We start from the raw sequence: 17,758 nt of genomic DNA on the forward strand, positions 1-17,758 counted from the left end.
GTTACAGAAGGAAGTGTTCTATCCAAAATCAGAGCAACTTGTCTTAGCATATTAGCTAAAGAGGAGCAAGCCTCTGTAGCAAGACTAGGAGGGGAGAGAAGGCCTGAGGCTGTGGAAGACTCTAATCCACTAGTGTCACCCAGTTCAGTTAGCCACCTATCATCCACAGGAGGCTGAGCAGAATCAGCTATGAGGTGCAGAAACCTTGACTCGTCCCTATCACCTCCTAAACAGTGTTCCTCAGAAGGAAAAACATTGGAGGACTCCACAGAAAGCGAAAGAAGGGTGTCTGAGATAGGGGGCACCATTTGCTCTGCAATATATGTCAACCGGCAACAAGTTGGCGACGTCTCGAAGTCAGAAAAGGGAAGGAGCACTGTGTAGATTCGTCTTTGAAGTCGGCTGATCGGATACAAGCGTCAAGGGCGGGAACCCCAAGGACTTTGCACTGGTGCCGAGACAAAGTAGACCAACGAACCTGAGGGCCTAACGGAAGCCGAGGTTGTACCCGCTGGCCAGACACAGTTAAGGCACCTCTCACCTCCTTGGGGCATCAAGGCGCTCCAGGGGAGGGTAAAGACTCATAGATGGCATGCAGTAATATGCTGGCATCTGGGTGAGAATCTCCTCTGCTCCAGGGTAGTCAGGGAGGCGAGGGGTTAACACGTGTACGAAGTCCTCAACCAGCAAGTGAGAGAAGACGTGAAAGTTGGAATTACTCAGTGGCAAAGTCTGGAGATGACACATATCGACCAACGCTGAAACTTACCATGGGACGACAATGGAGAGTGACGTCTACGGGAATGGTTTCCAGACCGGGACCGCAAATGAACTGTGCAATGACTGCGAGAGCCGCACCGACAGGAGCTTCATTCAATATTCCCGCAGTGCCTTCAGTCGAAGAAGATAGAAGTCACACTCCTCGGAGTCATGGTGCCCTTCCACAGCACCATATACAAATGAAGTAAGGGCCGGGAACGAAATTTGCCGTCTACAAGACCCACAAGATTGGAACAGAAAAGCACACGGTTTCAACAATAAAAACAGGTAACAGCTTCTCCGGATCCGCGGTGTAAGCATGAAAAAGAAGAAAAGGATGTCAGCGCTTCAGCGAGGGGCTTTTATAGACTCTGGTGATGTTGCATACATGGACGACGTCGGTACGAAGTAACGTTGCACCCTTTACCGACGCACAGGGGTACTGCTGAAAACGTTTCCAGGTCAAGTCTGAATCCTGGGGAGAATTCTAAGGTAAGGAAGCTGCAGGTAGACGTCCCTATCAGATACAAAAACTTTGAGACATGGGTTTCAATTACATGTTGTTTTATCCTGCTCATCTACGTGTGATAGCCACGTTTTTTGAGCACCCTGAGGAAATGAGGACCTGGCTTGATAGGGCACAGACTGTTCCTTCAAGGAACTGAAGCTCAGCAGGGACGTCTGCAAGACATGAATCAGAGATGAGTTAGGGGTACTACCGTGCCTCTGGTTCAATTGAACTTGGGGGTTGACTATGCCCACGCATCTTGATTCAGGATGACAGAACTACATGTGAGGATGGGGTGTTGTCCTCCAGAGGAGTGGAGGGAACTGTGTGTTCCCTTGGTCGGTCTGGGGAGGACACAATGGAACCCAACAACATTAGAGCCTGAACAGAGCAGGGCTCATTCACACTGTGGTGGGCGGTTGCTAATCAATTTCTTGGAACTTGCTGATGACCACTAGAACAACAATGCTTGCTAATCACTAGTAGCTGCCATGTGCAGGCTTGATGGGCAGGGGGTGGATGCTGCTTGCTGGACGGACCTGATTCATCACTTAATCAAGGCAAGACATAGCTGATTATATTACCTGTATAACTAAGATCTACTCCAACAGAGCATCTACATCAAGAAGGTACGGAGTAGCTGAAGTACAACCCCATCAGCTACCTTGGGGACTTCCTGGTTCTAGGCACTGAAGTGCGGATCGGCCTCCCGCACATTTTCTTTCCTAATACGACATCATAACAGTTGGGGAGGGGATTACGTAACTCATTGTTTTACTTACTTTGGGGGTACTGAGCTTGACATTTAGGTTTAGCCAGACCTGATAGGCAGATTTGTCTAGGTTTTTTTTTTTAGACCTTTATTAACAGTTAGTGAAGTTGACACAGCAGGGGACCTACATCCCAGCGGGCCGGCACTGCATCTCACAGGGGTTCATATCGAAGGGGATAGGGGGAGATTCACAGCAAGCCACCTACAACCCATCGGGCTGGCCACGTAGGGGGGTGCACACAGGTTATTCTGCCAACTGTTCAGGTCTTCAATAAACTTCAGTAACACAAAAAGAAGGGAAAAAAAGGCCAAAGTTCCCGTACCACTGTTTCCCGTCCGAATCAGTTCTCAACGCCGCCACTCCTCGCTATGTGCCCGCATCCCACCCCGCCGCCACTCTCCAATCCCCATATGGCATAGCCCCCGCCATCCCGCCCCCTCTCTCCATTCATGAGTTTATCCCCCCTCCCAACCTCCCACCCTCCCCGGCAGCTGGGCTGAGTTGGGATCTTCATTATCAGTGTGCTGCAGGAGATAGGTTTGCAAAGGTGCCCAAATGTCCTGTGGGCGAGTTGTAGGCGGAAGATGTTCAGCATAAGTGTGAAGCTGATCCTGAAAAAATATGAGGTTGTTCATCCACTCCTTAAATTTTGGGGCGCGGCCTCTCCCCCAGCGGCAAGCAATCTGTCTTTTTGCCAACAGAAGGGCCAAAGAAGTGTATTTTCGGATCTTACCAGGCAATTTCTCAGTGTACCCCAAAAGTGCCACAAGGGGGGTATCAGGTATGCGCACCCCGGTCATCTCTTCCAATGCGGTGAAAACCGCCCTCCAGTAGTGACGGACTAGTGGGCAACCCCAGGCCAAGTGTCCGAGCCCCGCCCCTTCCACTCCGCATCATTCGCAACGGTCATTGTCCCGCAGTCGGGCAGGTGTATAGTACGATTGGTGTAAATATCTATAATGTATGAGTCGTAGTCTGCTGTTAACCGAAATGTCGCCAGTCTGCCGGCAGCAGAAAGCCAACTGTTCCTTCGTGGGGGGGTGTCCCATGTGGTTCTCCCATCTGGCTTTAGCCGGGGTGGGGCCCCACTCCCTCTCCTTCTGTGTATTGGTGTATAGTCGCGAGACTACATGTTCCGGGGAATCCTGCTGCATTAGATTGTGCAAGGGAACCATAATAGACGGTTCCAAGGGAAAGCAGGGCGCAAGGTCGCGAACGTCCTGTCTTAGTCGCACATAATAGAAACGCTCTAGCGGGGTAGGGGAGGAGGCACCAAAGAATTCTTCACTGGTGCAAAAGGTCCCACTTGTGTACAGATGACCCCAAGTGGTCCGGGAAAGTTTCCGTAACATCCGACAGCAGCCTCCCTCCTGTGCGACCGATATGTCGTGCCGACCTCGGAAAGGCGCCAGGGGTGAGTACAAAAGGGGGGTTTGGAGTTTCTGCGCCAAGTCCCACCAAGCGCGAGTGGTACATTGGACAGTCGTGGAGGCCAGGTGTCTAGGTACGGCCGCTGCGCTCAAGTAAGCCGATGAAGGGGTGGGGGTCCATATATCCATCCTCCACTGCCAAGTGAGGCATGTATGGAGGCGGATGGACATTGGACAGTCGTGGAGGCCAGGTGTCTAGGTACGGCCGGAGCGATACCCAAGTACGTAACCGATTCTGCGCACCAAGCCAAGGGATACTCCGGCTCGAACCGCGGGGTGGATTCCGTCAAGGGGAATATCTGGGACTTACTCCAGTTCAGCTTGACGCCCGATAGTCGGCCGAACAATATCATAACACGAAGGATAGGATTAAGGCTTACGTCCGGGTTTCGCAGATAGAGAGTCAAGTCGTCTGCATACAGTGATATTAAAATTTGCCTTTCCGGATAGACCAGGGCAGATTCCCGATGGTGCTGCTGAATTTTCGCTGCTAGGGGCTCGATGGCAATAGCAAACAGGAGGGGTGACGAGGGGCACCCCTGTCGTGTGCTCCTGGTTATCGCAAAGGGAGCCGATTGCGCCCCGTTAATAAGGATCCGCGCCTGCAGTCCCGAGTACAACAAATTGATCCAGGCCAGAAAGGGGGGGGGGGGGGATTTCTCTGCAGTACGAACGCAATGAAGTCCCACTACAAAGAATCGAACGCCTTAGTGGCGTCTAGGAATATCGCCGTGGCGTTGGTGTCCGGAGCAATATCCTGCAGTAGCGCAAACAGCGTGCGCAAGTTATTGGAAGTACCTCTAGTAGGCACAAAGCCCGATTGGTCCGGGAGGACCAGTGCGGTCATCAGAGGGCTAATACGGTTGGCAATTAATTTAGCTAGGATTTTCGCATCCACGTTTATTAAAGAAAGGGGTCTGTACGATTCACAATATTTGGCATCCTTTCCAGGCTTAGGTATGGAGATAATGTAAGCTTCTCTCATGGAGGGGGGGTAGAAAACCAGATTCCCTAGCCTCCTCATATACATGTCGCAGAATCGGGATGAGCAAGTGATGAAAGGTTTTATAGAATTCCGCCGGGAGGCCGTCCGGCCCCGGCGCCTTCCCAGATGACAGCTGCATACTAGCAGTTATCTCCTCATCCTCGTGATGACGCAACAGAAAGTCCCGTTGCCCAACCCCCAGCCACGCGATCGCGGTATCTTCAAAAAAGTGGTCAAACTCAATAGAGTTATCTCGTTGAGTCATGTAGAGATCTTTATAAAAGCGTCGGAACGTTGCCACTATAGCCGCCGTATCCCTGTGGGTCTGGCCGTCAGCATCCTCAATCTCTAGGACTGCGTTTGAAAAACGCGGGGGCCGGATGAGAGATGCCAGCCCCCTACCCGGGCGGTCGCCCTCCCTGTATTGGCGGGCCCTAAAGTATTTTCCCCTGAATTTACATTCTTGTTCCGCAGTGTCTTGGTATTCATCGAGCGTACTCCTAAACTGTGCCTGTAGCTCGGCTGTCGGCGCAGTCTGTATTTTCGTTTCGATATGTTTGAGGTCCCCCTCGAGCCGCCGCAGTCTAGCCCTAATATCTCTCAGGATCCCCCCGCTCTTAGCAATGCACAGGCCTCGAACGGTGACCTTAAAGGCCTCCCAAATAGTGGAGTATTGCCGAACCGAGTTTTCATTGCGCGTGAAGAAGTCTGATCTCCTGTTCAAGTTCTTGTTTAAAAACGGGGTCAAGCAAAGAAAGTGGATTCAGGCGCCAATACAGGAATGGAGAACTTTCATGCGGAGGGGTAAGAACTATGAGCACTGGGGAATGGTCGGAGTAAGTGCGTGGGGGATGGAGAGTATGCGTCAGCCATGGGATAAGCCCTTTAGTAAGAAGCCACAAATCTATTATGGACCAGGAGGCCCGAGCCGTGGTAAAACAGGTCCCTTCCCTCTTTAACGGATGCATATGCCGCCACGCATCCACAAGATCGTGATCAGCCATAATCATTTTTAAAGTGGATTGGGATGTGGACCAGTGGCGGGGTTGCGGGTGTGAGCGATCCAAGGCAGGCTCAATAGTGATATTCAGGTCTTCCCCCCCACAGCAAATGCGTGGAGCCTATTTCCAAGATTTTACCCCAGAGTAGTCTAAAAAATTCAGGGTCATCGGAGTTAGGCCCATAGCATGAAACAAATGTAAAACGTCTGTGCGGCTAATCTGCCCCAAGCAATGGAATATTGACCCTGCTTGTCCACCAGGGACCCAATAGAAGTATATGGAAGATTTTTACGCACGAGAATGCACATGCATACGAGGAGTAGGACGAGAAACTGGTATAGCTAGCCCAACGAGCAGCAAATGTATGGGTAGCGTTAGGATTAAAATGGGTTTCTTGCAACATAGCGCATTGTATATTATGACTGTCTAAATATGCCAGGATATGGCGGCGCTTGCGCGGGTCCCCTAATCCCTGCACGTTCCATGTGAGGAACCGAAATGTGGGCTGAGTCGGGGGATCAGTCATGGCGACAGGCATAAGAAGACATTCAGCAGCGATGTGCGTTAGATGGTAGCGGCGGATCTGTGTCACACTTAATGTCGGAGAAGCAGTGGCGTGTAGCAAGGCATTGAACTGGTCGATTCTATGGCCAAAAATAAACTTCCCCCCTCACTCCTCCCACATCAGCAGCCCAATCCTGCTGAGGTCCCCGTCCCTCCCACCAGCCAGTGTCCCCAGCGACATCGTCACTGGGTTCTACACAATAAGACTAAGTATTAACAACAAACAGTCAACACTTTGCAACCACAACCAAGGTATACCAACAATAGGTAGGGTTCACCTGATGGGTGAGTTATAGAGGGCGTCCAAAACCTCTACGCAGAAGCGAGGGCGTTCGGGCAACGGTAGAAAATCATCTCGCACCAGTTCAGATATTAAGTCTATGGCTTACTGGGTGACCAGCACAGACATAACATTGTTGTACAGGATAAAGTCGCTACCAGTATACAGGTCACAAGAGTGGGACAATGAGCTTACCAGGTCCGCACCTTCCAGGACACTATAAGCGCGATGCCACTGAGCAGGGGAAGGGAGGGGGGGGGGGGGGGCGAGCGCGCCCAGTCGTCCATACAGCTCATCCTGTTCAGTGTCTATGCCGTATCGCGCCCCCCTCCGCACCCGCTGGAGAAACAAAAAGGGTGACTCCGCGGAAGAGAAAAAATATCTTGATGGCAAGTTACAGTCCAGTATACAAGGGTTAGTATAGGATCGATGCAGCAGTGCTTCACTCTATGTCGGAGGCGCCACCACGTTCATACGGGGGGCGCGAAGGAGAGGCGCGGGCCTCCGGCTGTCTTGACAAGCCTTTAAGAAAAACCGGTGCTTGGTGGGGGGTATTACAGAAAAACGGTTTCCCCGAATGCGTGATTTCGAGCCGCGCCGGTAAAAGCATTGGGCAGGGAAGATTAAGCTGCTGCAGTTTCTTTTAAACTGTAAGAAATTTTCGCCTCTGTTCTTGAACCGCCATGGTGAAGTCGGGGTAGAGAGAAGTGTCCATGCCCTCAAAGCGGAGCTGCCCGCATTCGCGGGATAGGCGGAGGGCGGCATCGCGGTCCCGATAAGTAAGCGAGCGATGATTGGGTGGGGAGTGGCCCCCGGGACAGGCCGCACCGACAGGGTGCGGTGCGCCCGCTCCACCACCAAGACCGGCAAGGAGGCGTCCCTCCCGAACAGCGCGATAAGGAGACGCCTCACAAATTCCTCCATCCACCCTGTAGCCGTCGTCTCGGATATTCCAAGAATTCAGAGGTTATTGCGGCGAGAGCGGGATTCCAAGTCTTCGTTCTTAGCGGCTAGCACTTTTAGAGCCCTCTCCATTTCCAAAGTCCGGGAGGTGGTGGCAGTGGCAGTGTCCTCGAGGTCCGAAATCCGGCGCTCCGCCTCCGTCAACCGGTCCTCATGCTTGTCTACCCTATGCATGACTCCATCCAGTCGTGCACTCATTGAGTCCATCTTAGCTTCGATGGAGGTCAGGCTGGACTGCATGATGAGCAAGAGTCCCTTCAAATCTGCAGTGGAAGGGGGCTGGGACTCCGCATGATCGTCCTCCTGTTCTGCCTGTGAGCGGGTAGTTTTCCGTGCTTCAAAGGACAGCTTCGGCTGGCGGCCGTCAATTTTCCCAATCTCGGAAACCGGGGGCCTTCAACCACACACCAGCGCTATAGGGGAGAGTAGTCAACCGCGAGTACCCGATCCTTCGCTTTCTCTCTGCCCCGAGTGTTGTTCGTAGGCTTATCCTCTCTGAGTTACGCAGATCCCAGGTAGACCGCCAGGCCCCAAGAAGGCACAGCGGCAAGCCAAAAGCGATCCCCACCCCTCCAGTGCCAGTGTCCAGTTTCCTCCCGATCACCGCTCTCCTCGAAGCGCGACACCACTTTGAGCACCTCCCGGTGCGCTTGTACCACACATTGCCCCTGCTATACTGCCAATTATAGTAACAACACACCTACTAACCATCACACTCCTACAAGTGTGACAGTTCAGACTTTTTCAGGCACACAAAGTTATAAGAATGGCTTGGATGGCAGGTAATAGTCATCTCTAAATTAGCCAGACAGCGCCACTTTGTGGCAGACTGTTACAAGCGCCATGGGTTGACAATTAAGTGCCAGTGTCGAGCGTTGGAAAGCACTTGCTCAAATTAAGCACTGCCTGGGAGGACTTGAGCCACTGAATCCCAAAGTGGGTGAGAATAACACCCCAGCAGGCAGCTTGTGATTACTGACCTAAGCATCAAGCGGGTGGATGAGAAAAATCTCCTCCCAAACTCGTCTATCCCTTTGGATTCCCTAGTGGGTGGAGTAATAGGCAATGTGTGGTGGTTAGTTTTGCTTACAGACGCCTGCATCACTAAACTTTCAGGTGAGGGGTGAGGCGACAAAAATGCTTGATTGCCCAGGGCAAGGCGTGGCGTTGTGCAATTTGGCAGTTGACCAGAGGCGGGAGCTAGATTTGGCCCATGTCCACAACAAGGTATCTGTAAGGGCCTCGTTAATTGGTAAGAGGGGCTCAGTAGATGCCTGCCTCAGCTGAAGAACTTCCATTAAGTACATTTGTCTTGACATTCAAGATGTGGAGGAGGAGGTCAAGACTTCGGCCGCCCTATGTATAACCATGCCATAAGAAGCAGTCTCCTCAGTGGTAGAACCTGGTTGAAAGAGGATTTCGGACTCCAGGAAGGTATCAAGGCCCCTAGCCTGCTGCAGGCTGTCATACCAACTCTCTTCGTGATAAGGTTGGCCAATTTAATCACTCACATCATTGTCCTAATCCAGGCCAAACAGGGAACTTCAGAGCATGTTGTTGTGGAGGTAGGTAAAGTGGCGGACATGGAGCCTAAACGCATCGAGGTGCGACTTTGATTGAGGTGAAACCAGTGCTGAGGTGACACCAGATAGGACAATCGGGGCTTCTTTTTCCGGTGTCAATGGATTTGTCATTGATGTCGAGGGGCCAAAACTGGCTTGGACAGTGGAGCCAGAGGTGGAGTTGAGACTCAAACCACTGAAAATGTGTTCTACTAGTGCTTAGTATGCCTCATCTAACATTTCTTCTATTTTAAGGCATGTGTTCCACTAATTATGCCAGGCTTATGTTGCATGGTTGTGAATTGTGGCTATAGGCAGGTTCGTCATCCTTTTTTATTCTATTACTTGTGATATGGGTGAGAACCGATTAGTCATATTTTTTTTTATGGCTCAAAACTGTGCTAGCGAACTACATTCTTGGGAGATATAGGGGTAAAAAAAAGAAACGGAGAGACGGAAACCCAAAACTTGGCCAGATGAGAAAACCAGGTCGGAAAAGCCGACCAGGGCGAGTGAGCGGGATATGTGGAGAAATAAATGCATCATAACAGGCCATTTACACTGCTGTGATGGTATGAAGGATTGCAGTGCAGTGATATCATGTAGTACACCCTGATGCATTCTGTGGCAGTGTGATCATATTTACAGCTCTTCATTCCAGCTATGTGTAGCCTGTGCAAGCGGCTCAGCATAAGCGGAAAGAGAATAACATCGGGATGTCCTGGTGTTAGATCATTTCCCCCCAAAACGTTTTACAGTCATTTATTTGGAACAAGCAACAGGGTCATTTAGCAGTTTGTAAGAACATGGGGCTCTGTGTTAAATTTACTTAAGATACAATCAGACACTTGCCTATGGTGGTCACTGTGCACTAATAAAAATCAAGTAGCCTTCTCTCAACTTTCTGCACAGCAATAACGATCCCCCATTGAATGTGGAAATGTGCTGAGCCCCAATAAGAGATATCATTAGGGTGATGGAAGGTTTAAGGGGCTGATGACAACGGTTTGAAAAGTGGGCAAAATAAATTCACTCTTTCTATGGCTGCCATGTTCACGACTGGAAAAGAAGGCTCCGCACATGCGCACAACGCACTTAACAGCACTGGTGAAGTAATTCAGAAGTTCCAAGTCTTTTCCACACAATGCATTAGTCTGCCTGAACTCAGGCAAGAGAAGTATTCTAGACTGCTGATAGCGAAGTTGTGGCCGTCATCGTGAGGCTAAGGTTGCCCAAGTTTTTACAAAGAAAGTGCCATTGTATATCCTCCAGTAAGAAGACTGAAAAGGGTGAGTCATGGAGTTTCTACGAGGCAGACACATTGAAATGTTCAGATGTGTTTGGGAGGTAAAAATAATCACTTACAGAATTACATCTACAATAGTTACCATACTCCTTGCTCTGCGGCCGTTTGTCCTGGAATCATACGCCACGCTATGTCTTGTGCAAGTGCAATCACATAAACACCACATGCACACAGGGACAGAAGGGACACCAATGGCCTAGGAGGGGATTGCGGCGACACGTGGAAGGAAGCTACAATAAAGACATGCTTCCACAAACACGACCCGCAAAACAAAAAGAAAATAATGCCGAAAACCAACAGATACAAAGCAGAGCACAGGGTTAGTGGTCATTGGCCGGTGCTCCTGGAATGAAGAGGAAAAAAAAAAAAGGGCGGGACAAAGCCAATAGATAACCCAGCAGCAGAATAAAAAGCTATTTTGACCAACAAAGAAGGGACCAATCAGATGGCAATAGGCTGGCTGGAAGCCCACAGACTGACGACAGCAGGTCTTGGATAGACAGCCCATGCGCTGCCTAGACTCGACATAAAAAGGAAAGGAATCAGCAGCGAGAAGTCTCTATCAGAACATAATTCTGTTTCAAGTAAGTTAAAATACAGACCTCCTTAAGCTTAGTTTCCACAGAAGAAGGAAATCTGAGGAAGCTGAAAGTAAAATAATTCAGAGTCTCAACTGACTCTTGAAAGCTACTTCAGTGGAAACCTATAAAGGATTACCCCTTAACTTGACGTGTAGTACAATATCACAGCTGGCTAGTATTTACATTTCACAATTAGGTGGCTTGAAAACACGAAGTGTAATGTTAAACAAAATGTTTACTTTCAGCCTTTAACCTTATTATTGATGATATCCAGCCTGACAACTGGTAATTAACTCAAGCACGCATGAAATACCCAATGCTGGAGATGCATTTAAGTATATTTAGGATACTGTCACTCTGTGGGATGTGTTTTCATAACATAAATATGTCTTAATAAAATTAATGAAATATTCGAGAACAGAATGGAAATAAAACATTTACCAATGCCTTACCCATAAGCTTGTTACAGTTCAAGTGGAATACCAAGACAAATATTCATTGAAAGGAGAACAGATGCAAAGAACTATCGGACATTCGGGGCTGACCGGAGAAAAGATTAAGAACGCAGACAGAGATTGGGGCGGGGGCAGAAATATTAACAATCCAAGCTAAGCCTTTGATACTGATATGTGACATGTTCATTGCCTACTATACATTAGTGATATTCTAAGCACTGGAGAACGTGTGGTTGCTGTATTGTTTGGCAACTTACATTGCTAAGGTGTTTATGCCTCTGTGCCTTAAAAAGACAATAAAAACTGTTACAAATACAATGCATGCTAACCTAAGATGAGTAAATGAGAGTAATCAAATTACAAATGAACTTTTTGTCCTTACAGGAAGGAAATTGCGTTCATTTTTAATGGAAAGGTGAAGATGGTCACAGTGCCTTGAGACGCTCACGGGTGATGCAGCTGCGCTCTACAAATCCTGATTGGTTGATTGAACTGTTCCCATCCGTTGGCAACATTTACCATCCTGATTGCTCAAGCTTTCTGATCAGTAACATATTAGCAAGAGAGAGCACAGGTGTACCTGTTTATCAGGTTCTGCTACTTGGGCAGCTTCTTCACTTCCTTCGTGCCCTTGAACCTGGTCTCCAGACCCCATGTTTGTTGAAGCGGATGTTGCCTCGGGCACAAGCTTTGACTTCAGCCACATATACTCTTCTTTGGATAGGATATCCACTGGAGAGTTACTGGTCACATGCTCTTTAAACCTGCCATACAATGAGTAGTGAAAGCTGTAATTTTCAGGAGCACAATTTACAGAGATTTTAATAGCAACATATTTGAAGCACAAAAAGCATCAAAACAACAAGTTTTTTACATTGTTTCTACTGTAATCTGGAACTTTTTACCCTCCAGAAAACATATCCTCTCTCTATCATGTAATCCAAGAACAGCTGTCACGCTTACCTTTCTGGTACATGTAACTATGAATGTATTTAAAGAGAATGTACTTGCATAATGATTCTGCAGACCTCTACGTCACTGAACAGTCACTGAGATATGAGACGGGGCTCTATTCCCCATGTGACTTGACTACAGGGAGGACCTCATACTAATTAGCTTAATTTACTGACTGGATTATTAATATTTTTTCTACTTACCTTGATTTACTCATTGGTATTTGGACTGCAGTAACACTCATTGCTTCACTGTATAGCAAGGGTCAAGACACCTGTAAAAAACTCAGCACGTTGTCCTGAGGATGGTCTTATGTACTTTTTAGACGACAGGAGACTAAAACGTTGACGTATTGACCACCACAATTTACAAGCCGAACCTCAAAGAAATTTCTCCACAAAAACAAAGGGGGACTATATGGTTATGGTTGGGTGGGTGGCCACCGGCCTATCTCGGATCACTTCTGGGACTCAAAAAACAATACTTTGCAGATCTTGTCTTGACCGTGTAAGAGTGAGATTTGTTTGGACCCTTACTTTATTAGCTTGTTTACTAATACATTCAAATGTATGTTGACATACAAAGTACACACACCTTCTTTACCTAGTATTGCATTCTGTATAATCCACTTTTTTGCTACTTATTGCTTATTGTGTAAAGGGGAGCGGATATATTTTTAAGTGTCCCTTAAATAAGACGAGCGAGCATTTTCTGCTTCAGGCCATTTTTTGTTGCTCATGCAAGCAATGCATGTTCAATGAGTTCAATACAAAAGACCACTTCTTTTGAAGTGAAAGGGAGGACAATTGGATAGTGCATTAATACAAGACTGTCTTTTTAATCAGGGCACTGCTTGACACAAGGCAAGATGGCAACTTGACTTTGAGCTCTGCCTCACCAGGTGACACCATCCTAAAATATCCTGTTAGGAAAGTCAAAAAAATACATGCTGAACCTACTCCAGAAAGAGAAAGCGATCTGAAGTGCGCTGGCAGAGATCAAACACATGCTGTGCCTCACCACTCACACTAAGATCTTCTGTCTCGCCCCCATCCTCATACTGCGGGTGTCAAATAGACCCATGAAGAAAAGGGATCTGGCTTGAATGCACACCGATTCTCTCCACTTCTCTTTGCTGATAGAACCAGTGGCCGGTTGGCTATGAATAGATCCTAGACTTTGAGGCTTTAAATGGGGGAAAGAATAGAAGATTGCACCTCACTTAAAGCGGATGGCATTCTATTATTTGGTGCAGCTCAGAGTACCTCAATTCTCAGATTTCTGGAAATGTTCAGTCCATATGGAGTGTAAATCTGCTTTCTTTTCGAATATACACTAGGAGAACGCCCCTCACCCCCTCAACACATAGGCATTTATTATAACTCAATGCTGGAGTTTTCAGTATCTAGGGATGGAGGTGACCAGCGACAGACTTTCTACAACTTTGACCACCAAAGAGTATTACACAGTTCAATATATTCATTGAAAAAACAAAGGTTAAAGTAACGTTAGAGTTAGGTGACTGTCAGTGACAACATTAACATTTTGAATAAAAAAAGGAAAACACTGAAATTCACCAGTTATCGTTAGCAGAGCTAACTAAAACTTGCGACCTGCCAAGCACTGCTTGACCTCACATATTACATCACTCATGACATGTTTTAGGACATCATTTATGACATCACTGATTACATCTCAAATTGCATCATTGATGACATCACTGAGGACATCATTCATTGAGTGTGCTATTTTAAGTTACAGTTTACATAGTGGCAGGTAACAACCATATTACTTTTCTGTTGGAAACAGCCCACTCCCACTCCGCAGGGTGGTGGTGGACCTTCCCGACACAATGGGGTAGCTTGGCTCGAGTGGTCAGGAAACAGGCGCAGTGCTAAGCATACCATATACCCATACAATAACCATGCGTGCATCCGTTCCAAAAACGACTCTACACCGTAAAAATTATGAAAATATTCTTTCTTTATCTTTTTCTCTTAGTTGCTGATTGGAAAAATAAATAAGTCAATCACAATATACAAATTTCAATTAGTGCAGGTCAAATAAATATTGGCTGTTTGATGAAATAAATAGGGGTGATCATAAATAACAGGGCATAAATACAAGGGCAATATATACAGACAATTAAATACTTTGAGGCAATAAATACTGTATCAATAAATATTGTACACCAACAAGTCCTGTGGACCTATAAATATAGTGCAGCAATAAATAGGTAAAAACTCAATAAATACAGTATCCCCAATAAATAATTACAAGTATACAGCACCCCTCATATAATCAGATGACACTTCACTTCTTAAGGGCTGATTTGGCCCAGGCACAGCTTGTAGGGTTGTGGAAGGCTTGAGGGGGGAGGCTACTCCCTGGCTGGGACAAGGCTGAGGCCTAAATTGAGGTAGATCAAAGGGGGGGGGGAATACCAATGCCCTGGCTTTCCTTCTCCACACAACCTCTCTAGGTTAGTCCCAGTTCACCCCAGGCACAGTCAGGTGGGTTTCAGCACCTCCCTAGCCCCTTAGAGCAGTCTCTCAGGTCTCCACAGGGCCTTAGGCGCCCTCTACTCCACTTACTGCCCTTTTTCTGATGTTCCGACGCCGCTGGAGTCGTGTCGACGCCGTGAGGCGGTTCCGGTTCGGTCTCGGCGGCCTCGGCACAATGTCAGTTCTTTGACGACGCCGGCAGGCGGTTCCGGTCCGATGTCGGTGGCCTCGGTTCGGTCTCGACCTCCGATTCGACGGCGTCGGGCAGTCTCTTCACGATGTCGACTTCGGGCGGCTCCGGTCCGATGGCGCTCTCGGCTCCGATGACGTCGGCCGGCCTGGCCTCGATGTCGACTTCCGGCGACTCCGGGGTGCGATCCTCACCCCCGACCTCCGGTGCTCCTCCTCTCAGGTTCCGGGCGACTCCGGAGTGCGATCCTCACTCCCGACCTCCGGTTCACCTCTACCTCGGTCTCCGACGACTCCGGAGGGCGGACTTCACTCCTCCGATGACGCCGCTCGCTCGACCTCGGTTCACTTCCTCCTCGACCTCTGGTATTCCTCTCGACCCCCGTCGGCGCCCTCTCACGACCTCAGGCGGCTCCGGGTACGACGTCTGCTACTTCAGTCAGCGCCGCTTCTCCACCTCGGGCTCCAGGTCTTCAGGCTACTCGACGCCGGATTTCAGGGAAACCAGTTCTCAGGTCAGAATCTTGCTGTCTTCTTGGTTCTAAGGCCTGTTCCTGCTGTCCAGGTCCTTAGGATGGTTTTCTTCTGTCTTCTTCCCACACAGGGCTATAGGCTGGGATCCATCAGTAGGGACAAGTATCAAGGGTGGGTTTATGGACCCCACTCCAGGCACAAGTTTCCACCCCTGCTGCTTCACTCCTTCCTCCTTCACTGTTGTGCTCCTCTCTCTTCACCAGTCAGGTGCCAACTGCCAGCTCCAACTGCCAACTGCCTCTCTTATCCTCCCAACATTCTAAACGGTCTCCAACTGTCACAGAGTTCTGGAATCTCCTGGAATGTTCTGGAAGGTGCTGGTAGGTTCCAGTGGATGCTGGTGATGTCACAGGTGGCCACCATTTTGTGCTTCAGGCCCTCAGACAGAAGTTTCAGGGGTAGCTAAAATGGCTCCCTGAATCTGCAGCAACACGAAAAAGTCTGGTGGTTCCCAAAAAGGAAAAATTCAAACAGGGTTTGAGGCAAAAGTGGGACAAAATAAATAATGATGAGGAGGGACCACCCAAAGGGCTGACAGGTCTAACACGCGTCCCCCCCAGCTGAAAGTGGGGAGAGCTACCCAACCCCTTGGGAGTTCTCATCACTAAGGCGGAAATACCTTGAGAGACCGTCTGCATTGGCGTGGTCCACTCCAGGCCGATGTTCCACCTGAAAGTCCATCCCCTGTAGGGAAATAGACCACCTCAACAACTTGGGATTCTCCCCCTTCATTTGCATCAGCCAACGAAGGGGTCGGTGGTCGGTCTGAACTAGGAAGTGCGAGCCAAACAGGTATGGCCGCAACTTCTTCAGAGCCCATACCACTGCAAAGGCTTCACGCTCTATTGCACTCCACTTCTGTTCCCTGGGAAGTAGTCTCCTGGATAGGAAGACCACGGGTTGATCCAGACCCTCTTCGTTGAGTTGCGATAACACTGCCCCAATGCCATGTTCTGATGCATCTGTCTGGACAATGAACTTCTTGGAAAAGTCTGGGGCCCTTAAGACCGGGGCCTCGCACATGGCTTTCTTCAATTTCTCAAAGGCTTGCTGACAAGCCTCCGTCCAGACTACCCGTCGAGGTTGTTTCTTGGACGTGAGCTCCGTGAGAGGGGCTACGATGGTACCGTACCCCTTCACGAAGCGGCGATAGTATCCCGTGAGGCCCAAAAATGCTCGGACCTCAGTCTGTGTCTTGGGGGGTTCCCAGGCCATGATGGCCTCGATCTTCGCCTGGAGGGGTTGCACCGTTCCCCTACCCACCAAGTGTCCAAGGTACACTACCGACCCCTGCCCGATCTGGCACTTGCTGGCCTTGATCGTCAATCCAGCTTGTCTCAGGGCCTGGAGAACAGCTTGCAGGTGACGCAAGTGATCCTCCCAGCTGTTACTGAAGACGGCTATGTCATCCAGATAAGCAGCAGAGAAACTCTCCATCCCGGTGAGGATCTGGTTTACCAGGCGCTGAAACGTGGCAGGTGCGTTCTTGAGCCCAAAGGGCATCACACAGAACTGGTAGTGGCCATTGGGCGTGGAGAAGGCTGACCTTTCCCTTGCTCCATCAGTCAAAGAGATCTGCCAGTACCCCGAGGTAAGGTCAAAGGTACTTAGATATTGGGCAGCTCCCAGCCGGTCAATCAATTCATCCGCCCTAGGGATCGGATGTGCATCAGTCTTTGTCACTGAATTCAGTCCCCGGTAGTCCACACAGAACCTCAGTTCTGGTTGGGCACCCGGTGGTGCAGCTTTCGGTACTAACACCACCGGACTGGACCAGGGGCTGCTAGAAGGTTCAATCACTCCTAGCTCCAGCATCTTAGTGACTTCACTATGAATGCTGGCCTTCACCTTGTCTGACATCCGGTAGATCTTGGACTTCACAGGTGGGCTGTCTCCTGTGTCCACGTCATGGACGCACAGGTGAGTCCTACCCGGGACAAGGGAGAACAACGCAGAGTACTGCCCCAGGACCTGGCGACAGTCCTCCTGCTGTTCAGGAGTTAGAGATGGGGAGAGAATCACTCCCTCCACCGACCCATCCTTTTCCTGAGACGCAAACAGATCAGGGAGAGGCTCGCTTTCCACGTCCTCTCCTCCGTCAGTCACCATCATCAAGATGACTTCGGGCCTCTCGTGGTGGGGTTTGAGGCGGTTGGCATGCAGCACCCGCAGGGGCTGACGAGGGGTCTTCAGGTCCACCAAGTAGGTAGCCTTACCCTTCTTCTCCAACACCTCAAAGGGTCCTGACCAGCGATCCTGGAGGGCACTAAGCTCTCCTGGTTCGATCACCCACACCTTCTGGCCAGGCTCCAACTCCACCGGGTGAGCGTTGTGGTCATACCACGCCTTCATTACTGCTTGGCTGGCTTCCAAGTTGTCAGAAGCTTGCTTCCACAACTTAGCCATTTGG

The 17,758-nt window shown here is 49.3% G+C and overlaps 1 protein-coding gene across 1 annotated transcript in view; it reads right to left on the reverse strand.

Moving 5' to 3' along the window:
- LOC146798192 (uncharacterized) overlaps positions 1–17,758 on the reverse strand; it is a 514,414-nt gene that overhangs the window by 340,858 nt on the left and 155,798 nt on the right. Inside the window, exon 6 of the mRNA XM_085625464.1 lies at positions 11,748–11,931. Coding sequence (XP_085481590.1) covers positions 11,748–11,931 — 184 coding nt within the window. The remainder of the gene's footprint in view (positions 1–11,747; positions 11,932–17,758) is intronic.

The sequence above is a fragment of the Triturus cristatus genome, chromosome 9, assembly GCF_964204655.1.
Source record: "Triturus cristatus chromosome 9, aTriCri1.1, whole genome shotgun sequence".
In the NCBI taxonomy this organism is placed as follows: Eukaryota; Metazoa; Chordata; class Amphibia; order Caudata; family Salamandridae; genus Triturus; species Triturus cristatus.